This window comes from Eubalaena glacialis, chromosome 6 (genome assembly GCF_028564815.1).
Source record: "Eubalaena glacialis isolate mEubGla1 chromosome 6, mEubGla1.1.hap2.+ XY, whole genome shotgun sequence".
Lineage (NCBI taxonomy): Eukaryota > Metazoa > Chordata > Mammalia > Artiodactyla > Balaenidae > Eubalaena > Eubalaena glacialis.
Window position 1 is genome coordinate 70,951,289 of NC_083721.1, and position 25,480 is coordinate 70,976,768.

The 25,480-nt window shown below is 46.8% G+C and overlaps 1 protein-coding gene across 10 annotated transcripts in view; it reads left to right on the forward strand.

Moving 5' to 3' along the window:
* The window catches only part of KALRN (kalirin RhoGEF kinase), a 653,671-nt gene that overhangs the window by 215,497 nt on the left and 412,694 nt on the right, over positions 1 to 25,480 (forward strand). For 9 of the 10 annotated variants that reach the window (XM_061194271.1, XM_061194272.1, XM_061194273.1 and 6 more), the window contains 2 exons: positions 2,694 to 2,886; positions 6,270 to 6,782. The exons of the other annotated variant lie outside the window; for it this stretch is intronic. In XM_061194271.1, coding sequence (XP_061050254.1) covers positions 2,694 to 2,886; positions 6,270 to 6,782 — 706 coding nt within the window. The remainder of the gene's footprint in view (positions 1 to 2,693; positions 2,887 to 6,269; positions 6,783 to 25,480) is intronic. 10 annotated transcript variants of the gene reach the window in all.

Here is a 25,480-nt window from a genome sequence, read left to right on the forward strand (position 1 = left end):
AACCATGCCAAGTTTATCCATCATGAGGATAAAATGAAATAACGTATGTCAAGCGCCCAGCCACCATCCCTGGCGCAATAAGTATGTGATAAAAAGTTCTTTTCCCTCCTCCAGCTATGTTCCTTGTTTCAAACCAAACACAGAAAGCACCTTGGTAGATTAGCTGTTTCCACAGAAAGATGCCAATTAGGTTATCTCTCAGCATTCAGCCCCCGGGCCTCTTTCCCCATCTCCTGAGCTAGTGAGAACTTCCTAGAGAGTATTAGTACCTTATTTCTCTTTTAGTTGTCAGAATTCATTCGTTAATAGAGTGTAAGCTATTCCTGATGACCACATTTAGATGCTGGGATAGTCAAGCTCCAGCTCTCGGTAGCAACAGTGACTCTTTGTTGTTAGGGACAGGGTTCTGTCATGTCAGCACAATTATGGTAACAGCGATGGAGCCTGAGGAGCAGGTAAACAAGGAAGTCGGTCATCTCTAAGGGAAGGGAAGGCCCACAGTCACCGTGCAGTGCCTGGCATAAGTGGGTACGCAACAAATGTGAGTCAGGCTAAACGAAACTAAGCTCAATGAGAAAAGCCGTTAAATCGCGATAGAAAAATAGATAAAAGAAATGATCAGGTAAGTCACAGAAGAAATTCTTATAGGCCAATAAGCTATAGCCAGTAATCAAAGAAATGCAAATTTAAATGTAATGCCATATTCTTGTTGGAAAATTGGCAAAGATTTAAAAAATTCAGTGACTAGTGCTGATGAGGATACAGTAAAGGGGCGGCGGGGGGTACTCTCAGCATTGCTGGTAGATATATAAGCTGATGTGCCCTTCTGTAAAGCAATAATGAGGATGATTAAAAAAGCTGTGGTGTAGGTATTAGATGAACTGTGTGTCATTAAATGTAACTGTTTCAAAGAAATGTTAGACATGAGAAAAAATTCTGTTATAATGAAAGGTAGAACACTATATGGTATGCAAATTACATGTACAAAAAAGACTGGAAGGAAATAGGCCCAAGTATTATAAATCCCTACCATTAGTATCTCTTATACAGATTTTTGAATATTCTAACTTTAATATAATTACCGGGTATTTTCTCATAATGGGAAAGAAATTCTGTAATTTAAGAAAAAGGCACATTGCTTTCAGACAATAAGATAGAGAGAATTATTTATGGAAGACGCTGGCCACTTACTGACTCAGTAAGTGTCAGAGAAGGAGAAGAGGTAACTCCTTTCCTTTGGGATATAGGATTTGTGGAGAAACAAAAGGCTCAGCTTTCCCCCTTTCTGAGTCTAATCCTTTGTGTCAACAAGAAGAAATGGAAAGAGTGTCTCTCCTCACCTGGGGAGTTTCCTGTGTAACTGGGAGGCCCAGTAAGCTGCCTTATGCTTGAGACATTCACACAATCACAGGAGCTGTGGTCTCTTCAAAAGTCTGTGACATTTTCATCACTGGCTGAGATTTGAGAATGAAGCCTGAAACAGGGTTTTGTTTCCTTTTGTAGCCTAAATCCTCCCATTGTGGCCTTACCTCCAGTAGCTATAAGCGATTGGTAGGTGGTGGTGCACGACTGTGGGGCATGCAACATGCACAGGGCTTTAAGCTACTACAGTCTGGGTAATAGGAAATTAAGCCAAACAACCTAAGGAAATGCTACACCAGTATTTATATAAACATGTGAATTAACCAAAGTCTATTTTGAGTTAGAAAATAAATACACAGGTTAAATAAATGAAGGATAGAGGGAAAGCCCTTCTTTCAATTCTTAGGAGTTATAAAGTCCAAGTGTTTAAATAAACTTTGCTACTTAATAAGTTATGTAGCAACATCTTGATTCACTTAGCCCAATCAGTTTCTGGTTTTCAAGTTGGTCACTGTCACTTCATTTGGCCTTGATTTCAAGAGTAGTTTCCCCTGTCTTAACTTCCTGAAATGTGCCTTTTTATACCCTGACTCTTATAATGGAAGTACATGAGACAACGGGACCACATCCACCGTTCTAATCAGTCCCACCCTTGGCCATCTGAGAGTAATCAGCATGGCTCAGCAATCTGAGTTTTTCAAAGTTGACATACAATTTGAACTACAAGTAATACATCTTAAACACAGTGATGTTATCAATACCTTGTGTACCATCTCTAATCAATTGGTAGAATCGGCCTAGACCCCTTTATTGAAAAAGATTCTTTGGCCCAGGTTGGGTTCAGTGGTAAAGCATAGCAGTGGCTGCCATTGATGTGGGCCCGGGGAAGGACAGCGTTCATGCCAAGGACTGTCCATCGCAGATCTAAGGGCAGAAGCATCCCTGACTCTAGAGAGCTTGTATTCAAATGGAGAACATATGATTCATCCCAGGAGCAAGAGAGAGAGACAAGAATTAAAAGAAAATCAAACATAATAGTGAATACCGAAACTGTAAACGTCCCAACAAGTGCAACTGACTACAGGGAAAGCTGAGTTACTTGCTAAGTGCTGGGAGAAGGCAGATGCCCTTGGTCAGATGGGGTTAATCTCGAAAGGTTTTCTGAGGCAGTACATTTTGAGTTGGATTGGAAGGCAGCCAGGAGACCTGGCGTGAAGTTGGAAGGTTGGTCCAGATAAAGAGGAATGCAGGTTTCCAGATGCTTTTTGACTGTGTACTCCAAAGTCTCAGCGTCCCTGAGTGACCATGCCTGACCTCTGACCTCCCCACAGTGAGGACGTGTGCAAACGTGGCTTCACCGTCATCATCGACATGCGGGGCTCCAAGTGGGACCTCATCAAGCCCCTCCTCAAGACGCTGCAGGAAGCCTTTCCAGCCGAGATCCATGTGGCCCTCATCATCAAACCCGACAACTTCTGGCAGAAACAGAAGACCAACTTTGGCAGCTCCAAATTCATCTTCGAGGTGAGGCCGACCTCTCTCTTAGCTCCCGTTTTCCTTCCCCTTCTGCCACCCACCCATTTCTCACCTGCACTTCTCCACCTTCCTACCATCCCCAACATGTCAGGGGCTGGTAATTCAGGATTCCTTGGCCACTGTGGCCTTGCCAGTGAGAGTCTCAGAAGGAATAAGAGGCTCATGAGATTGTCCCAAGGGCACAGAGTCATTAGGCAGTCCTGTTACTACTGGTGAGTGTAAATCAGAGCAATTGTTTCTGGGGGGCAACTTTGTAATTTGGGTCAAACGCCTTAAAAAGAGTTTATATCCACTGATCTCTCAATTCTCCTTCTAGGAAAATATTTTTAATATAAAAATTAAAACAAAAAGGTGAAGAACTAATGATAACTATAAACAAAAAATGTCTACAAGGATATTCATCACAGTGTTTTTTGCAATAATATACACATATGTATACACAAATATTTACATGTATGCATATCTATACATGCACATATGTATAGTTCATATCCTAAATATCCGTTAATTTTGGCAACATTAATACACAAATACTATGAAGCCATTAAAAATCATATTTAGAACAATAGTGTCATTGAAAAATGCACATGATATATTGTTTTTAAAAAGACAAGTTATAGGGCTTCCCTGGTGGCGCAGTGGTTAAGAATCCACCTGCCAATGCGGGGGACACAGGTTCGAACCCTGGTCCGGGAAGATCCCACATGCCGCGGAGCAACTAAGCCCGTGCGCCACAACTACTGAACCCACGTGCCACAACTACTGAAGCCCGTGCGCCTAGAGCCCGTGCTCCGCAACAAGAGAAGCCACCGCAGTGAGAAGGCTGCACACCTCAACGAAGAGTAGCCCCCGCTCGCCGCAACTAGAGAAAGCCCACGCGCAGCAATGAAGACCCAACACAGCCAAAAATAAATAAATAAAATAAATAAATTTTTTTAAAATTTAGGGAAAAAAAAGACGTTATAAAACAGTATGGGCAATATAATCTGAAATTGTTTTTAAGAGTATAGTATATGGAGAGGAAGACTGAGAGATACATGAAAATGGTTAAGTGCTTTATTTGAGGTGGCTGGATTATGTTTTTCTACTTTCTTTTGACAATTTTGTATTACTTTTATACTCAGAGAAAACATGTTTTTTAACTAGATTTTTCTAGAGGCCATATGTGTCCGCTGAGAATTTTTAATGACAACACATTAAATCGATGATTTAGGAACCTTTGTTCCAGCCAAATCCGAGCTGTTCTCCTTTCTCGGAACTCTGGCCCCCATCTGCAAGAGGACGAACCCTGTGTACGTGTGTGTTGGAAAGGCAGAGCTGCTCTTAATCTAGCAGCAACTTCTCGTTCCAGATGTTTGTCCCCAGGGGCCGAGAGCGCCTTTGTGTGGGGTGGTGGCCCCAACAGGTTGTGATTTGAGCACAGCAACCTGACCACCTGAGAGGCAGTTCTCTGTGTAAATAACACGAGAAATTTGACTTGGTGTAAAAACAGTTAACTCTCATGCTCCCCCAGAACCCCTTCCCAATGCTAGGAGTCCTGTAGGGAAATAAATGCTTTGTGTATTTTTGGTTTGTTTATACAGAAGCGGTGACAACAGACCTATAAATTTATTAGCTGAAGCGACTGGAAACAATCTTTCCAAGTCTTGAAACTTTTGCTTCAGCATAGCTGCCCAGTTTTTCCCGTCTCCCTGCACCTCCTTCACCCCAAATTGAGCAAGCTTGTCTTTGCCTACTAAACAAGAAGAGCAGGAGACAGAGGTGGGGGCTTCCAACTCGGAAGAATATTTATGAAGCAGTGTTTTATAAAGAGCAGATGCAGTACTTAGTGCAGACCGAGATGGTAGGTGCTACAGAGATGAGAGTCCAGGCTTGTTCAGTGGCAGATACTTAATGAATAATTAGTGAATAATCACGGGAGACTTCCTGGAAGTGGTAAACTTTGAGCAAAATTCAAAGGGGAAAGGGCTCTAACACAGGGCTTGTCAGGGTTTAATGCACAGAGTCTCCTGGGGATCTTGTTAAATGCAGATTCTGACCCAGAAGGTCTAGGTGGGGCCTGAGATCCTGCATTTCTAACAAGCTCCCAGGTGGTGCCAATGTTGCTGGTTTGAGGGCTGCATTTTGAGTTGCAGGGATCTAGATCAGCAGAGGTTTGTGTCACTGGTTGCACATTAGGAGCTTTTAAAACTACCCATGCCCAAGCTCCAGTCCGGGCTAACTAAATCAGAGTTTCTAGGGGTGGGGCTTGAGCATCAGTGTTATTTTAAACTCCCCAAGGGACTCTGATGAGACACAGGCAGCTCCTTCCTGTGCCTTTGGAAGGAGATAGAAGGAAAAGGGAGAACAGGAGGCGATGCTCAGAGACCAGCAAGACAGAGGGAGACGAACTGCTTTTAAGGGTTCCAGTAAAGATGCAGCCTTCAGATCATCCTGATGAGCTCTCACAGGGACTGAGCACGTGCTCCATGCTGGTGCCCTCGGTGCTTTACACACTGTCAGGTTTAATTCCAGCACAGCCCTAGGAGAAAAGCATTATTATCTCCATTATACAGAGGACGAAACAACGGCTCTGCGAACTTAGTTTGCCCAGTTCACACGATTAGTAAGTGTAGGGCTGGACCCTGAATCCAGATATTTCTCTAGTAGCCTCTCCTTCTCCAGGAGAGAGAATCAAGAAATCCTGTAGGAAAGAAACAATCTTTCTTGGTACGTCGGGGTGGTTGCCTGTGCCGTCATTTGCTGCTCTGTGTCCTGGAGACAAACATTCTCCACTCTGCTCTCCAAGAGCCTGTGGGGCTCAGAGAAAGCCGAGGGCCCAGGCTCCCTGTTCCCCGAGCCCTGTTTGTTCACTGCATCAGAGAAGGGCATCTGCTTGTGGGAAGAGGCAGGAAGATCGCCTCTGAGACCCTTGCAGCCCAAGACTGACCCACACTGCTTAATCCAACCATGAGGATATCCTAGGTTTTAAAGCTATTGAGAACTAGACCCCCTAAAATTAGATTCAGTCTGTTCTTCCAGCTTCTGATTCTAGCCTCCTAAGCCGTGTTGTGGCAGACTTGGGGATGGGAAGGAGGAAGATGAGGGCAGTAGGAACATAAAGGCAGTCTTCCCTTCAATGGCAAATGGTGAGCAGGTGGAGAGGCTCTTGGAACCAGTAAGCCGGTCTTTTGATACTGCTGATCTTAGCTGACCAGGGGGCTGCATGCTCTCCCATTTGCCCTTTCCCAGGCAGGATGTGGTCATTATTATACGGACTTATCTTGGCCTTTCCCCTTGACTTTCTCTCTTCTGCCTGCGGCTGCCCTGGGGTCTTCCCCTGACTTGCCCCAGCATCCCTGAGTCTCCCTCTCTGTGTCTGCCCCTCCCAGACGAGCATGGTGTCCGTGGAGGGCCTCACGAAGCTGGTGGACCCCTCCCAGCTGACAGAGGAGTTCGACGGCTCGCTGGAGTATAACCACGAGGAGTGGATCGAGCTGCGGCTCTCCCTGGAGGAGTTCTTCAACAGCGCCGTGCACCTGCTCTCGCGCCTCGAGGACCTGCAGGAGATGCTGGCCCGGAAGGAGTTCCCCGTGGACGTGGAGGGCTCGCGGCGGCTCATCGACGAGCACACACAGCTCAAGAAGAAGGTGCTCAAGGCCCCCGTGGAGGAGCTGGACCGGGAGGGGCAGCGGCTGCTGCAGTGCATCCGCTGCAGCGACGGCTTCTCGGGGCGCAACTGCATCCCGGGCAGCGCCGACTTCCAGAGCCTGGTGCCCAAGATCACCAGCCTCCTGGACAAGCTGCACTCCACCCGGCAGCACCTGCACCAGATGTGGCACGTGCGCAAGCTCAAACTGGACCAGTGCTTCCAGCTGCGGCTCTTCGAGCAGGATGCTGAAAAGGTAGGAGGGTGCCAGCCAAACCTGAGCAGGGCTGGGGTGGGGGGCATGCATAGCTTTCTAGAGAGAATGACGGAGACTGCTAGTCCAACTTTTTAAAGCTCCTCTTGTGGAGTGTCTATTGTGTGCCAGGTATTATTCTGTGCACCTTGTGTAAATTAACTTATTTTAATCTGTCAAGAGTCCTGTGAAGTAGGTGTATTATCATCATCCCATTTTACAGACGAAGAAACTGCGAGGCTAAATAACTCGGCCAAACTAGGAGGTGCAGCATGGCTGCAGAGTCCACGCTTTTGCACCATTGGACGCTGCCCCTCTCAGGGCGTGCCGTGCGTAGTTCAAGCCGGCTGAGCAACAGAAGTAACAGTGCTGTTACCAGCCACAACAACATGACTTAGCGGTTATTGCCCTGCAGTGTATTTGACTATTGACAAAGCACTTTCGCATACAGAGTCTCATTTAGTCTACGCAGCCCTTTGGTCCTTTGAGGTGGCTGGTGGTGGGTGTTCTTTGATCTTGGGGCCACAATGGCAGACTTGACACAGGAATCCAGCTGTCTTCCATTTGAAGTCCGGGGCTCTCTTCCTGCCATACCACTTCTTTCTGGAGGTTTTCCCTCAGCTGCTGCACACTTTGTCAAGCAAGATATTTTTCCAGCAGTGAATTTTCAAAGCTTTCCCCTTATCAGGGAGATATGAGAAAGTGAAAAAGGAAAACACCATGCAGTGCCTCTTTGCTGAGAATGCAAAAGTATCTCCTCTAGATGCTCTCCAAGCTAAAGAAGAGAGTTTACTGTTACATGCACTTTAAGAAGAGTGAAAGGGGCTCTCCTACCAGTTTTCTGAGAATAACACATTTAAATGCACAATACCACTCGTAGGAATACCATGACTCTCAGTAACCTGTGAGTTTTACAGACAGCGTCTGATATAATGGTTTTGTGTCTTTTAAGAGCCCATGTTGAAAATGTCTCTAGGTAGTTTAAGTGACGAAATCGGGATATAAAACGATATAATTATGATCCCAGTTTATGTAAGTGTGCTAACATAAGTATAGCTGGAAGAAAATTCACCACAATATTAATAGTTTTGATTTCTAGGGGCAAGGCTTATGCTTGATTTTAATCTCTCTGTATAAATTTTCTGTGCTTTCCAATCTTTTATAATTTATAATCACATGAAAATCAATAGGTATAATTTTAAGAGTGCATGGCCCCTTTCTACAACAGAATTTTTGAACATCATTTAAGCCAGAGTTTGGAAGAGACATGTATGTAAAGGAGTTTTTGCACAACTTTAGACGTTGCAAGGTTTCCTCTGGCCTTTCTGAGGGCTCTTTGCCCAGTGGCTGGGCAGCCTGGGTCTGACCCTGGCCTGGCCTGGATTTGGGGTTGCGGGCACTTGGACTACAGAATCCCCATCTCATATCCAAGTGAGGAGAGACACCAGGTCAGGAGCCAGCTGCTCTGCAAACCCAGAGGCAGGTACTTTGGCTCCTGTGACCAATGTTGGAAAGGTTTGGAACATTTCTTTTTCACTTGAGGTCTCTTCTGCTCTGGGGCAGGAGATCTGCTTTGCATCCTGGCCTGAGTGCCTGTTTCAGTGAGCTGGGACAGAAGAGGAGGTAGGGGACTTAGGTCTGCCTAGATGTGTCTGAGTTTGAGGCGCTTCACTGCATTCTTCAAGTTCAGGAAATGGGAAGCCAACATAGGGCACAGACAGTGCTCATCTCCAAAACAAAACAAAACAACATAACATACCTTAGCCCCAGAAGCCCCCACGTAGGGAAGGCTGACCTAGAGTCAGCCAAGTGCCAGCCAGCCAAGCAGTAGTTGCTGCCACACATATATCCTCTCAATTCATGCTCATGAGAATTGTATGGTATATTATTATTCCTAATTCATAGTGGAGGAAATGGAAGCTCAGAGAGATGAAACGGCTTGCCCAAGATCACACTGCCAGTTGGACAGAGCCAGTATTTTGTCTGTCTCCAAAGCCCACCCAATCTCTTATCCAATAACCCTACTATCCCACCGCTCCTAGGGTCTGCCTCACGCTACCACTGAATGCTGCTGGTTAGCCCCTGAGTCCCCTGGCCCATGATGACTCTGGGGAAAATCTCAGATCCCATCTTCTAATGCTCATACGACAGCAGGGGCTCTTAACCTTTTTGTGCTCTGGACCCCTTTGGTCTGGTGAAGCCTATGGACCCCTTCTCAGAATAATATTTATAAATGTACAAAATAACATATGGGCTTGGAAAATAATTATTGAAATACAGTTATTAAAATTTTTAAGTAGAGCAACATATGTACTTCTTTAGGAACATGTTAAACAACAAGATGGACTTGAAGTCTTATAACTACCATAATTTTGAAGTAGTGATGACCAAAACTGACATTTCAGGACAAACAACCCTGATATGATATGGGAATGTGTGTGTTTCTATTGATGTCAGAGGCCCAAGTATTGGTAACATTAATGAAGTTTGTTGCCTCTGTTCATAATTGAAGAGGATGCTCTATTTTAGTTAGAGGTGAGTAAAAATAAAGGCGTATTTTTTCCCTATTCGAATCCATGATCCCTGAATTCTGTGCACGGACTGTAAGTTAGGATCTGTGCTCATACCTTAAAAAGACGTGTATGTGCATGCATGTTTGTGCACGTGTGTGTGTGTGTGTGTGCGCGCGTGCGTGTGTTTGTGTAGAGGGGGAGGGGTGGGGGAGAGAATATCTAAAACAAAACAGAGGGAGTAAAAGGCCGATGGGAAGAGGGCAGCCCAGGAATATTTCGATATTGAGTCAGTGGCGAAAATGCTGCTCAGGCTTGACCCAGCTGCCACAGAAATGTGCTGGGTGAGGGGCAGGGGAGGAAAACAGTCCTTTTAAATTGCTTCAAGATTAATTTAAAATATCTGTGCAGAACTAAGTGCCTCAGCCCTTGACTTATTTGGTGCTTTGGAAAGGGGGTGAGGAGGGTGGTGGCTTGGGTAAGAGTTGTGTGTGCAGATCCTCATCTAAACAAGGGCCTGAGGAAATAGTTCCTGCATGAGCCACGTCTTAGCCTCCCCTCTGGTGGGAGGCTTGTCGGAGGCCTTTAATTCCAGATCTGGGAAGCTCTTGGCAATTGGAGGAGTCTGATGATCACCCAGCTTCTATTTTTGTAAAGGGGTGGGCACAGAGTCTCCCCTCTGGCCCTGTGGGTGACAGTGTCTTTCCCAGGCCTTGAATAATGGTCAGTGCTCCCCATTTACCAGCTGGCCTTGGGAAGTGAAACAACCCCTCCCCACCTTCCCCTGGCCTCTGCAATGACCCTATGCATGCATCCCTCATCTTGGGGGTGGCGGGGAAGGAGCCATTCTCTCTCCCAATTAAACATTTAGGGAGGAGGGACGCTGTTTTGCAGATAATTCATAAAGCAGGCCACCCATTCATTTAATAAACTTCTGCCAAGCAGCTGTCATGAGCCCAAAACAAGGCACTTGGATAAAGATGAGTGAGCCAGAGTTTCTGTCTTGGAGCAGCAAGTTGTCATCAAGTCCTATTCAAGTCATCAATTTATTATTACTTATGTCTGCTGTGTGCACCTCACTGTCCTAGGCACAGCCTCTGTGCTTAGGGAGTTTTCAGAGAAGGAGAATATTGCAGCTCAGGAATGACAGGAAAGCCTTAATGAGCAATTTGTGGGCAGGCTGGGTAATTCAGAGGTGATTCAAGTAACGCACCATGCATCTTGTTGGAAGATGAGCACCGCTGCCTGGGCCCTGGGCCCTCTGGTCTGTAACTAATGGGCCTGTCCTCCACTGTGTTCACAGAGCACAGGCCAGTCACTCCTCATTAGTCAGGCGCAAATTACGGCTCTCTTTGCAGCTCCATTTCACAGCCAGTTGCCCCCACTGCTGCAGTGGACCCTGTGTGATGAAGGTGTCTGCCCTGCAGTCACATCCCATTACAGGAGAGAAGGGAGCCCTCTTTCCCATTAGGGGGCAGTTTGTGGTGTTAAGCATCATTAAGTAGACTCGTTGTAGATGTCCCCTTGGAAAAGGGAAGGATGGGTGCTGCTCAGTGGAGGGTCTTCCCTAGCTCCCTCCCCCTTCCTGGGTGCCTGGGGCACATCCTGATGCCGGCCGTTGTGACCTCCTGCTGCCCATCTATGTGCTTATGCCAATCATAAGTATCAGAAAATACCAAAGCTGCTGCACCATCCGCCTTCTAATTTGGGGAAGGCCCACAATCTTCCAGTCTTTGTAGGGAAGGAGAAGTGCTTAGAAGGGCTTTGGGGCATAACTAGACTTAACTGATGGAGGAATATTTGTCCACTTCGCTTCTGAATAAAGGAGGCTATACTGATGTTTACCTGGGAGTCCCTCTAATCTTGCCCAAAGCCCTTCTGGAAAGAGAGAGTATAGTCCCACTTCCTGTAAGAGAAGCCCCTGTGAAAGAATGAACACAGCTATCCAGTGGGTTTCCAGTATTGGAATTATGCTTATTATCAGTTTATACAGCATGTTGTGCTTGTTTCAGGTGGAACACATCCAAGACAAGATCTTTGTCACCACACTTGGGAGGATATTTAGGTGCCCACCTCCTCCGTGACCAAGGTACCTGCCCAGATGAGAACCTCTCATTTGCTTAGAGGACCCTGGCCTTGATAGCTGCCCTTACCACGCCACCTGTGGGAAACCTCCCTTTGGAGAACCTAATTTTATTTTTTAAATTTTATTTTATTATTTTTTTATACCACAGGTTCTTATTAGTTATCCGTTTTATACATATTAGTGTATATCTGTCAATCCCAATCTCCCAGTTCATCCCACCACCACCACCACCCCCCCATCCCCCGCTTCCACCCCTTAGTGTCCATACGTTTGTGGAGAACCTAATTTTAAATGTCTTCCTGCATATTCACCCTTGCATGGTGAAAGTCTGTTCACACCCACGGGTGCCGTGTCCGTGCTGAAATGGAGCCGTGTGAATGGGGGTTCGGATGTGTCCTGGGGTGCCACTTACCACTTGGGAGACTGCAGACACATCTTCGACCTCTGACCCCCAATTATGTTCCCAACAAAACAAAGAGGAAGAGTTTGGGCTAGCTCAGTGTCTTTCGACTTTTTCCTGATTGCATAGGGCACTGTTCTCATGTCGATCCTCTCTGTCTGTGAAAATGTGTCTCAGTGGGGGAGGTGGGGTGGCAGCGTGTGTGTGTGGTCATGGTGGTGGGGGGTTGGTGGTGATCGACAATAGGCTTGTAAGGGGGTGTATCAGAATCCCCAGAGGAGTTTGGTAAAGACCCCCAACCCCCCAAGCCGAATGTGCCTGCCTCTCCCCCTGCTTGGAGACTTGCCACACTACATGGTGTCTCAGCCCCTTTACAGCTCAACAATTCTAGAGGAATTTTCACCTTTTTTGCTATTCATTCTCCCCTGTGTATCTACAGTTGGCTTTTCTCTCTTCAGGGTTGTCGCCTTGGGGGATGATGGAAAATAAGAAACTTTTCTCAGCAAATAGAACCATAATCTGTTGAGTTCTTTTCCTGCTTAAAAAAAAAAGCCCAAGCTGCTGCCCAGGGTTGTTAGGAGAATTAGATGGGATGATGTGGGTGGAGGTGCTGGCCCCCTGCCTGGCCCAGCATCACTGCTCCCTAGACCTTGGCTTCCCTTCCTTCTCCCTGTGCTGTTTCAGTCCTGATTTACTCCTCAGTCATCCGGCGCCTCCCACTGAGACCTCGCAGAGCGTGATCCATGCTACCTTACAAATGAACTTGCTCCAAATAATTTTCAGTGATCCCTAATGGAGTAAAGTTAAGAATCGAGTTTTGACAGAAGTTGGCAATTATGATATAGGTTCATGGGGTCTCCCAAGATCACTAGATTGTGTGGTGCCCCTGGGTGAGGCAAAAGAGAGGAGCACACAGGTCAAATTGGGATCATATCTGTTGGGTCAGGGTTGGGGGAGCCGCCACATGGAAAGTTCTCTGGAAAAACGGTGTCTGTCCTTGAAGCAGCCACAGAGGAAAGCGATTCTCCCCAGGGGGATGTGATCACCTGCTACATCTGAGACAGTTGTCACCTCCTGCTGTGCATTATAGCAAAGAGCATATTTGTCTTATTCTCTCACAAGCTTGCGGCCAGAAGCACTCCTACAGTCCATGCAAGAAATATGTCTGTGCATTTTGATATTCTTGGAGGTCTGTGCAAACAAAATAATGTCACTTTCATGTTAGTCACCCTGAGAAAATATGAATATGGGGCCCACTGGGTGAAGAGCATCATGGTAGGCAGCAGGGCACTGCACTGTTATGTGCTTACTGTGTTTGCTGTGTGTGTCCTGTTAACCGTATGAGCAATTTAGGACATCCCCAGGATGCCCTGTCACTGGGCAGAGTATCCACTGCTGTTCCCTGCCCTTTCCCTCTGAGGTATAAACAGCTCTGATCACTCCCCAGGGCCCAAAGCAGGACCCTAAGTCTCCTTCTGCCTGGGGTGACAAGAACCAGTGGGGCCGTGTGGAGGGAGTGCACTGCCCTCCTCCCTGCCCCACACTTGGCCCACTGCCTCTTCTCTTCGCCACCTCTCCAACCCGCACGCCCCTCGAGCCAGCAGTGTCATTTGTCAAACTGAAGTGCCATTGTCGTCATTATAATACGAAATATTTTTTGAATGTCAGTTTTTAAAGTGTTCTCACACCCCTGACCTTAGAGATTTTCTGGTCTAGCCCTTCCTTTTACATAGAAAACTTTGACCCAGAGCAGAGACCCACCCAGAGTCACCCAGTCAGTGGTTCCTCATTTGGTCTCCCGTCTACTTTGTGCAGTGCATGAATGTGAGCATCATTTTACATGGAGAGCTGAGACTTGGTGAGGTTGGGAGGTGTGCCTGGGATAGAGCCGGGTAGGCAGTGGGAAGGTGGGCCCTCTGCTCTGAGGCTGGGGCTCTTTCCCCTCCCCCAAAACACACACACACACACACACACACACACACACAGCCTTACCTTACCCCGGCCCTGCAGGAGAAAGGGTATGTATGCCAGCAACCTAGGAGGTGGCCAGAGGGGCTGGGGTGGAGTGGAGGCTAGTGGTCACCTGACCTGTGTCCTTACTGATGCTGTGGTAAGAGGGCAAACACTGTTTGGGCCTCTCAGGGGCGTGCTGACAAGTCTCTGTGATTCATTTGCCCGAGCCCTCGGTGTAGGGAGGGAGGCTTCCAAGAACTACGACCTTCTCTGGGGCAAGGTCTTTACTGAGTGGTTTGTAATTTCCTGCTTCTTTTGGAGAAGGGCTCCCGGTACCCCTTGCTCCTGCGTCCCTCCTCCTCCTGAGGCCTAAACCACTGCCCGCCACCCCCCTGCTGACTGGGCTCAGGGCGAGGAAGTGTGTCCGTGTCCCGCCCAACAGAGGACACAGTGTCCTGTATTATTTCCAGCCTGCCGGTCCTGGGAATCTCTACTTGCTTTTTCTCATTTCCTCCCCTTGAACATTAGAAACATTAGATTCCAAAAATAATCCAAGTCACAATGTTCTGCAGGCTGCATGTGTGCGTGTTTTTTCCCGAAGCTGTTTTTCTCCTCCTTACATCCTTTCTCCCTCTCCTTCCTTCCCTCTGCTGCGTGTTGAGCCCCAGTGTCTGCTGCAGTCGCCAGGCCTGCGTGAGAAGTGGGTGTGGAGAGCAGAGCGGAGCGAGGAGTGGCAGGAACAGTGGGCACGGCAGCCTTGGCTCCCTCCCAGGTCTCTTACGAGGGCCGGAAGGGGCCTGAATTGTCATAGGTGGCTTCTACTTATGTGTGGACCCCATAGCACTATGGACCCCATAGTGACCCTTTGGAACCGAGAACACGGACACTATGTTTACAGTACTTTCCATAATCCAGGTTGTCACCCTGATTCGGTCCACAGCAATTTAAGTGAGCTAGGAAAGAAGGATCCTGATCAGATAAGTTGTATGAGGCACAGGGAGAAGTGACAGAGAAACATTCATTGATTCATTCCTTTGTCCACAGACATTGAGCGTCTGCTCTATGTCAGGTCCTCTGCTAGGTGCTGACCTGTACCCAGCCCAAGCACTGGGTGGGGGAATAATGTGGGCAAGTGTAAGGAAAATCAGGTTCAGCATTGATGCGATTCCCGATCCTTGTAAGAAAAAGATGGCTAAGAAATAGTAACCACTCCAGTGATTAGAACCTGGGTGGATATCAAGGTCTTTATTGCTTACTGGGCAGAGATTAGGGTTGGGAGTCTAGTGTGTGGGGGGGGGAGAGAGTGGGGAAGTGGTCCAAGAAAAAACAAAACATGTCAGCTCTGCCCCAGTAGGGGAAGTGGAAGAAATGTCTTAAGCACCCTTTTTGAAGAATGAAAGACATTCAGGTACAATTTATAAAGTGAAAAACAAACTGCATCTTTGTTTTGGGTAGGGAAATTTTTCAAGATTTCTTCCCAGGCATTTTACTTTGAAGAACCCCCTTTCCCTCCTTCTCTTCACCTTCTATCCTCCCTGCTGCACCTCTTCTGCTTCCTCTCCCGTTTGTGACCCTCTTTTCCGTGCCCTTGAGCTCCTCCAGCCTGTGTTACCCCAGCCTTCTAGGGTGCATCCATTCTGTCAGAACTGCTTGCTTTGCTTCCCTTTTCTGGTCCTGCTTCCTTCCTTGGCTGGTTCCCTGTGTGGCTCAGGCTTCCCACTGAGGACAGAGAGCACAGGCCAAAAGACCCAGCCAAGGCTTCTAGAAAGAGCACTACCTTTACAATCACAGAGACTTGGGTTTGAATCCCAGCTTAGGCACTCGCTAGCTGATTAACTATCTGTGGCCAGTTCACCCTCTCTGAGCAGTTTCTTTATCTGTAAAATGTAGATTTTAATACATGCCTTAGGATTGTCATATGGATTATAGAAAATGTATACAAAGCATCTAGTATGCCGGGAGCCCGGTAGGTGCTCAGCAGATGGTAGGTTTGTGGAGACCAGCTTGAGCTGGGCCATGTAGATAGATGGGATCAGGAGTGGAAGAGAGGCGTGGGGAGGCTTTTGTTGCAGGGCCTGGGAGGAAGGGCGGAGAGTACAGGGTCATCCACAACAAGGGTACTGGAGCAGACAGTGGGCAGTATGTGACAGCAGAGCCGGGAGATGAGATAGGGCCCTGGTGCCTGGAGAAGCTAGTAGAAGGAGAAGGAAATTAGAAGCATGTGCCCAGGTTGGCAAGATCTTAGAACACTGCTGCTGAAGACAAGCCAATTAAATAAGTGCCGGATACTGTGCTGGGAACGGGCAGTTGGAAGATGAGCTGGAGTTGGGCCTTACCACACTGGAGCAGTGGGGGGGCGGGCACTGACAGACAGCTGCTACATGGGGAAGGTTGGCCAAAGAACCTATCACTGCCGTGGGAACCACAGAAGGGGAAAACTTCAGGCCAGGTTGGGGTGCAGGGAAGAAGATGAACAAAGGCATGGCAGCCTCAGGGGTACAGGGTGGGTTCTGGAAACATCTATTGGCCAGTGTGGCTGGAGCTCAGGCTGCATGGGGAGGAGTGTAGGAGGGTGATGTCCATGCCATGTCGATTACCTGGACTCACAGGAAGGGGTCAGAAATCTAGTCACACCTCTCCCTGAGTAACCAGGGACCAGAGGAAAGCTGGATTCTTGCCCTTTCTTGGTATAAAGAAAAAAAGGATGTTGGTTTCCTCCACGCAGAATAGGTGGACTGACTGGTCCCACCTCAGAGTGGCACTTGTCTTATCCTAAATATTTCCCTGGGGCACGCCTTGTCACGAGGTGTCCAAGGAGGTGCAAACCAGAAGGGCCTAGAATGGAGAGTGAGACTGGACTTGGGCATTCAGCCTCCACCCCAGGACATCCTCTTGTGTGCTTTGCACAGGCCCACCTTCTCACACCTATGTTTACACCTACCTCCCTCCCATCTGCCTATTGAAACCCTACCCTAGATGGACCTAGAGACCGTCATACAGAGTGAAGTAAGTCAGAAAGAGAAAAACAGGGACTTCCCTGGTGGCGCAGTGGTTAAGAATCCACCTGCCAATGCAGGGGACACAGGTTCGATCCCTGGTCCGGGAAGATCCCACATGCCGCGGAGCAACTAAGCCCGTGTGCCACAACTACTGAGCCTGTGTGCTGCAGCTACTGAAGCCCGCGTGCCTAAAACCCATGCTCTGCAACAACAGAAACCACCGCAATGAGAAGCCTGCACACCACAAGGAAGAGTAGACCCTGCTTGCCGCAGCTAGAGAAAGCCTGTGCGCAGCAACGAAGACCCAACGCAGCCAAAAATAAAGAAAGAAGGAAGGAAGGAAGGAAAGAAGGAAAGAAAGAAGGAAAGGGAAAAACAAATATCGTATGTTAACACATGTATGTGGAATCTGAAAAAATTGGTGTAGACTATCTTATTTACAAAGCAGAAATAGAGACACAGACATAGAGAACATATGTATGGATACCAAGGGGGGGGGGCGGGATGGATTGGGAGATTGGAATTGACATATATACACTATTGATACTATGTATAAAACAGATAACTAATGAGAACCTACAGTATAAATAAATAAATAAATAGAAAGAAAGAAAGAAGCCCTACCCTAGCTGAAGGTCCAGCTACTCTCCCCGCTCTTCCCTGCTGGAGGTGGTCTTTCTGTCCTCCAGGCATCTGTCCATGCATGGTCTTTATCCATCCCCCTCAAACTGGCCCTGTTCCAACCCAATTATATTGCATAGTCCTGGAGGTCAGGGCCAGCGTCTTAGATAACTCTGTTCCCCAGAGGCACATAGTCAGTGCCAAATAAAGAGTGGCCCGTGGCACAGTCTGTACTCACTAGGCTGCCTGATGGAACAGAAGTTTTGTGAGCGCTCTGAGCTGGCACAAGAGCACCACCTACTGTTGCGTCGTTTCAAGAGACGTCACTCCAGTGCTCTTGCTTGAAAACTGAGGTGTTAGCAAGTTTCATCTTGCAATGGAGAGAGAGATTTGGAGGCAGGGAAACCAGTTCTGGTCCTTTTATACTAATCCAAGTGTGGGCAGATGAGGTGACAGTGGGAATGGAAAGGAGAGGGACAAACCCTGGAGATAGTCTGAACGAAAGAAAATGGGACCAGGTGACCAACTGGAGGTCAAGGCGGAGAGCTAAGGGAACCACAAGGCCTTCATGTGAGGATGATGACCCCAGGACAGAGGTGGAAAGAAAGCCCAAAACACTTTGGAAGAAGGATGAAAGACTAAATTCAAATGTTAATTTCTCTTACGGCACAGAAAGGTCAGAGAAGTGGTGATGAAGGTTACCATAAACATTACCAAGAGTTATCTGTTTATTGCGTTTCTGCCCTACTCTTAGGGACGGTGGCTCTATCTAAGCACAGGCATTTACCTTAGTCCTCTGAAGAAGATTGTTAGAGAAACTGAGGGTTTTGAAGATTGGGCTCTTCATTCCTAAGTCTTTCCTGAGCTCCTGTGGGGTATGCTGTACCAGGTGTGGTCTGGAAGCTGGAAGCACGACTGAGCAACTCCTCCTGGATGTGCCTGAGCCTGGCTCCCTCGTGGTCCCCCACCTGTCTGAGCCCCATTGTTGAAGCTGCTGCAGGAAGAGGGGAGAAGGGAAAAGGGGAGTGCTGGCTCTCTTCCTCAGCTCAAGGTCAAGCCCACCTAGCACAGACCCCTTCCAGCATAGCACCTGCCCCTTCTCTCAGAGAGGGACTCCTGAAGGGAGGGCCACCTCCTCCTTAGCCCATGTGGAATTTTTTCCCCAGATGTGCAAGTAATTGCCACAGCTGATTTTAGTATGCGTGGGAGGATGGGGTGAGAACGTGCGACAGACACTCCATTTTTGCAGTAACAATAATAGTTACTATTTATTGAGTGTATCTTGTAGGCCAGGAACAAGCATTAGCTCCTCTAAATTAACTTGCCAAGGGCCAGAGCTCAGTTTATGCCTAAATGTAGCTCTGGGATAAAGTTGGGCACTATTTTCTCAGCTTGAATTAAATCAGGTTTGACCTCTTCAATTTTATATTTTGGGAAGTGAGTGAACATTCCCTCATGCTGTTCTTGAAAATATTTTATCATCATCTGTGGTTCAGACGGAAGGAATTTGGCCACTCAGAGTCAATATCCCCAGGCTGCCTGGGCTGACTCCTGGCTTGGTTGGTTCTGTTTCTCGTCTGCTTGACTCGCTGGCTCCTGGATGACCATTCCTTCCCCACAGTGGGGTAGCGTGTGTGTTGCCAGGGCTGCAGGAAATTTAGTCCATCCAAGCAAGCAGACTGGAAATCAAATGCAAAGAAAAAAAAAAAAAAACATTATTCAAAGTCTGAATAGGCTTGGTGAGACTTTTCATTACAACACTTAGCATGAGGAGGGCAAGCCCGAGGAGAGTGGCCTTTTAAGGCCTAACAGGAGTGTGCTCATTTTCAAGGACAGTGTGTGATTTGAACATGAAGAGTTGCAGCCTGGGTTTCTCTAATCCAAAAGCAACTTCTTTTTGTGACTGCCGGCTTATCCTGTCTGAATCCAGGGGAAGTGGGAAGGAGCTAGCGTGTATTCAGCATCTACCATGTGTCATGCATTGTGCTGGGCACCTTCATATGTTATCTTTATCTCCTCCTTTGTATTTATCTTCTTTGACCCAGACATTGAAGGGTTTTTAAGAAAAAGGAGGAGAGGGGGAAAAGAAGGGCGGAGGGAGTGGGGTGGGAAGGCAAGAACCCTCAGTTGATAAGAAGTCTATAATGTGCTAGTTGATTTTGTTTTGTGAGATCAGGGCTGACTTGGACTCCTCTTTGCAATGAGATAAATGACTGTATCTGGGGGCTTCGGTGTAGACACCCAGTTCAGGGTTAAAGGCTAATTTGACCTTATTGCTTTCCTTCAGTGTTTCCTCACTACCACTGAATAAAGGCCCAGTTCTGCCTTTCGACCTTTGCCTTTCAACCTAGGCCCCTCCCTGCCTTTCATCATCCCTCTCATGTCCTGCTCTAGAGCTCTTGGTACCTGCTCACATCCCATGCTGTTTTTCAAGCTGTTTCCTCTCATTCAGATGCCCTTCCCGTCTACACCTTCTTCACCTGACTAAATCCTGTTGTCTTTCAAGTATTGTTCAGCTGTTGTGACCTTCTGGGACTCATCGTGCTTCTCCCCGTCTCTACCTCTAACAAGTTGGAGCAAGTCCTTCTCTGCTATCAGCCCATCATATACACTTTTTTTTTTTAACATCTTTATTGGAGTATAGTTGCTTTACAGTGTTTCATAGTACTTGTCACACTTAAAGTTGACAGACTGTTGAATACATTTGTCTCCCTCACTAGACTCTGACCTTGATCTTTTATCATCAGTCTCTAAGCCAATGTCTGGAATACAGTGGGCATTCAGTAAGTGAATAAAATATTGTACTGAGCATCATGGGCATGTGACTATTTATATCAGAATTCTTTTGGCTACAAGAAACAGAACACTGGACTCTGTTGCCATGTTCCATCTTTTAATCCATTTTGTCCCTTTCCCTCCTATTCTCTTTAAGATGTTAATCATGATTCTTTTGAAAGTTTTGTCTGCTAAATTATAGCCTGATCATCTCTGGATCTGTTTCTATTGACTGTTTAATTTTTTTTATGCTTAGTCACTTTTCTCTGCTTCATATGTTGAATAATTTACTGGTTATTGTAGATGATGTACTGTACAGACTCTTGATTAGGTTATCCTTCTCTAAATATTGTTAAGTTTTGTTCTGGGCTGCAGTTAAACTACAGATCGTGATCCTATTGAGCCTTGGTTTAGGCTTTGCTATGACACATCTACTTCCATCTTTTCTTTAGTCCTAGGGTATAGCCCTTATTCTTAGGATATGGGTCTTACTCTTACAGTCTGGTCTTTCTGGGGTCCCAACTGAGTGTCCAGAGTGTTCACCAAAGTCTCTTTACACTGTTTGATTTAGAACTCCTAACATTTCCTCAGCACTGTGTAGCCTCTGACGTTTCTGTTCAGCTGTCCACCTCCCACAGCTGTTCTCTGCTAGATCTTCTGGAGTCTCACCTTGCCTGTGCACAGCTTAGGATTTGGCCAAGGACCTGAAGGAAATTTTGGTGAAGACTTTTAGGGCTCCTTTTCTTAGCTCCCTCTCTCATACTTCCTATCACTGTAATTGCAACCACCTTACCAGCCCTGAAGTCTAATCCTTGGTGTTTTATACCCATTAAGACTGCTGCTCTCTGCTCAGTTCCTGTTTCTGGGCTCCACAGTTTGGAAAATACCCTCAGGGAGAAAGCCAAGGTGGACATGGGGCTTACATTGTAGTTTCCCTTCCTTCAAGGATCATTGGTCTATGTTGGTTGTTGACCAATGCTTTTAACTAGTTTACATGTGGTAGAGTTAAGTTCGATACCAGCTACCCCATTAAGAACAGGCTGTAAGTCCACATGAACTGTTTAAATAAAAATGAAAGGGCATTAGAATTACCTGCAGAACTCCTACTGAATCTGAATCTCAAGGGTAGGGCCTAGGAAGCTATATTTTTTTAAGAAAACGCTTTAGGTAGTTCTGAATGAAGGCTAGGTTTGTGAACTATTGTGGTAAGATACTTGAACAGTGAGTTTGGAGGAAAGAGAAATCAGTATGGGCTCAGTTGCTCAAAGAAGACATCTGGAGGAAGTGAGACTTCAGTTGTATTTTGAAGGGTAGAAATAATTTGGATATTTGGATATGGAGTATTTCATGGAAGGAAAGATGTCAACACAAACACGGGGGTGGCAATGAGCATGGTGTGGTGTATTTGCATGGAAGTGAATAGAATATGACAGGAAAGGATGCTTGGTGTAGGACAGGGGTGTAAAAGAATAGGAGGAAAGGCAGATGTGGACCAATTGAAGGTGGAGGGGAGGTACCTTGAATGCCAGAGTAAGGAGATTGGATTTTGCAATATAGGTAATAGATAGCAACAATAATTTTGTGGGTTTTTTTTTTTTTTTTTTTTTTGGACTGAGGGAATGACAGGGTGAAAGCAGTGTATTAGAGCAGTGAACCTGGTGGGGGCAGATTGCTGGGTATAAGGAAGAAAACAGACTCAGTGAGATCAGTAAGGGAGTAATTGCAGTAATCTTGGCAGGAGGGGCTGAGTGGTGAGTATCAGTAGCAGTGGAAAGTGAAGGGTATATTTCAGAGTGATTTGAGGAAAGAGAACAAATGGGCGGGGTAAAGATGTGGGGTGTCAAGAGAAGGTAAGAGTTTTCATAGAACAGGCAGAATAGTTTTAGATGCTACTGAAACAGCAAGGGGATATTCACATTGAATCCATGGGCACCATGTGACTAGGAATCATCTGCAATTTAGGTGTGCATTTGGGAGACAATTCGATAGTGGTTTAAAAGCGTGGACTTTGGAGTCATATAGACTTAGATTTGAGTCTTTAATATGCACCCTGACTGTGTGACCTTGGCCAAGTTATTTGATCTCTCTGAATCTGTTTCTTCAACTAGACAAAGGTGGTGATGATGTTATCTACTATCTCGTAGGGCTGCTATGGGGCTTAAGATAACATGTGTAAATCTCACTGTGCAGAGCCAGGCACATATTTATTCTTGTCAGTTATTGGGGAGGTTAAGGTTAGAGAGCACCCTGGAGCAGAGGAAATTAGGTTCAGATGGACACTAGATTCTAAATTTATCTCCATCACTTACAAGCTGTATGATCTTGGGCAATTTACTTCAGCTCTTTGTACTGAGTTTTCACTATGTCGAAAACAGAATTAACAATACCCTTTTTCTGCATTATTATAAAGGCTAACGAGATAGTCTGTGGAGGTACTTAGCACAGGGGCTGGCGCATGAAACAGGACATACTATTTGTGTGGTTGAAATTGTGAGCCTGGATGGATTTTCAAATGGACAGAGCTGACGAATAAAAGGCAGAGGGCTGAGGGCTAAGGGTTGAGACTGTCCCAGTAAGGGTGTGAGGGACAGGAAAGAAAGCCATGAAGGGGCAGCCAGAGAAGTGGGAGGCAAGTTTAATAAATCAGTGTAGAACTGAAGGATTGGTGAGCTTTTGAAATTAGAGCGTTCCTATTGTTTTTGTCGTGCTGAGACTAGACATGGTATGTCAAGGAAGAGAGTGTGAGTGGGTGAAAGCACTGGTTCTCCTGGGAGAATTTAGTGTTCAGAAGCGACTTGTGAACGCAGGAGGGGCATGCTGATCATGTCTGCAGCCGGATGGCCTGCCCCTGAAAATGACCTGGTGTAGAAGGCCAGAGACGGTTGAGTTTCAGAAGGGAATGCATCAGATTCTGATGAGAGATCAAGGGAAGGATCAAGACCTCAGAAAGGAGGCAATTATTTTTCACTGTGGGTGCAGATTTAGGAAAGCAGTAAAGGTAGAAGGTGTTACAAGGAGTTAAAGAGGAAGTGGATGGAGGGAAAACAAAAACAGCAGGGGGGGCAGAATGCACTTCTGAAAGTTTGCTGATGATGGGAAGGGTAGACAGAATGAAGCTCTGAGCATTTTGGAAGGTGGAGCAGCAAGGTTCGGAGCATCAACACCGGAACTAGGCCTCCCGGGTTTGAATCTCAGCTCTGCCACTTATTAGCTTTGTGGCTTTGGGCCTCTCTGTGCCTTAGTTTCTCAGTCTGTAAAATGGAGATGATAATATTGGGGGTTAATATTGGGGAGATAATTAGGAGGTTATTGAGAGGATTAAGTGAGTTCAGTATGTTAAATGCTTAGAATAGTGCCTGGCACAGAGTGAGCATTCAGCAAATGTTAGTTGCTATTATTGTTGTTGTTACCATTACCATTACTGCTGTTATTGAGAGAAGGTGAAAATGAGAAAGGAGAATGGAGAAATGGAAGACAAGGAGAGACTATATACACAGAGTTTGACTCTGCAGTATGGATGCCACACCTACCAAGGAGTCTTCTTAGATTCTACTAAGCATTCAGACTTAAAGACTGGTATGGGCCACCCTTGGCGCTGATCCAGTCAGGACAGTATAAGATGGAAGCTGTGGTTTCCCAGCAGGACAGTCCTTGCAACAATCCAGCTCAGGGTCAAGGAGACAAGATCTATGGTGGGCAGCTGCAGAAGCTCCCATGGCTCAACAACCCATGCCCCACGGAAGCCAGTATCCTCTGTTGGCACAGCTTCCAGGGTTCCTGCAATGGACACGCCAGTCACAAGAGTCACCCCCTTCAGGGAAGATCAAGGAACGCTGTCCCCATCAGTTATTTATAGTTTATTGATAGTCCTTCTAATCCAGATACAGTTTACCAATCAGGGGTGTTTTTACCACAGGCAACATGACTTAGTAACATGTTGGCACATACTATCTTTCTCTGTTTCCAGGGAAACAGAACTGGGGTGTTAACTGAAGTTCAGATTAGCATGCAGAAGGGGAAAAGGTTTTGTTATTTCCTTGCTCACAGTGGGAGCAAATAGGGACATTTGCCTGTTTTACAGAGAAACTGGGGCAGTTCTGGATGTGAGCATCCTGTTAGGATGTTAGATCTGAGATCTGGGAATTAGGGAATTTGGGGATGGAGTGGGTAAGAAATATGCTAGGGGATCGATAGAATGTCTACAGGTCAGAGACACAGCCTGGCCGGTGAAATTGTTAGGTGCCCTGGCTGATCCCTGAGGCTACGGTGCTGGGGTCTCCAGGTAACCAGGCTGAGCCATCCTCTGAGAGCAGCTGGATTTATGGTGAAGGATAGAAATGGCTTCTCTCTTATACCATATACACAAGAATGCCAGCTGGCGTTCCAAAAGCCTAAAGGAAAACAGGCAGGGCCCAGAACACCTTCTCTCCCTCAGTAGATATGTATTAACTGTCTATCAGGCACGAGTCCCAGCCACCTCCCCTGTCTATAGACACCAGTGTAAAGATGGCCTCCCAGGACCTTGGACTCCCTGTGGCCTGCAGGCCTTGCAGGATACAGAAGAGGAGAGATGTCAAACTCCCTTCTGTAAGGAAGTCTAGGAACCTAGAAACTAGATCCAAATTTGGGGTTCCTTTATTTTTTCTTTCTCTACCCCGCTTTGGAAAAGCAGGAAAGCTCAATCCTAGGTGAGTGGATAATTGAAAACAAAGTTGAAGGGCCTTAAGGGTCCTAGGCCAGAACACACACATGGGGTCTGTGTGTTGCCCTGTTTGCCTGAGGACATGTGCCCGGGGTCAGCCAGAGTCGTCAGGTGGGGAAATTTGCCCTTAATTCCCACCCACTTCTCACTTTAGGTCCTCTCTCTCTTGGCGTAGGGCTCCTCTGCCACCCCATTTTAGGATCTCATCCCTGGGTCGTGCTCACAAAGTGCCTTGCTTTCTTAATAAGCTGTTTCTGTATCCAGGATAAACTAATTCCAGGAGGGGTTGCAGGAATAATACATTTTAGTAGGAGTCTCTCCTAAGTAAAAAAACTGTTAAGAGCCAAAGGGATTGAATCTCTAATAGTGAAAGGGTTGGGGAGTGGCAGAGAGGATTGGGGAAGGGGGAGTTTGGAAGCAAGGCAGGAGGGGGTGAGATCCCTGGTTAGGCTACACAGGGAGGGCAGGAGGGGACAGTGCCCTCAGGCATGACCCTGAGAGAGTGTACGGGGCTCTGAGTCCTGTGTGGGCAAAGGCACCACAGGGCCCTGAGTGTGTGTCAGGGTGGGGGCAGTGGGAGGATGCATGGGTGTCCCTGGTCTGTGCAGTGCCCTGCGGTGGCACCGGGAGTGCGTCTCCGGGAGGGATGGGCTGT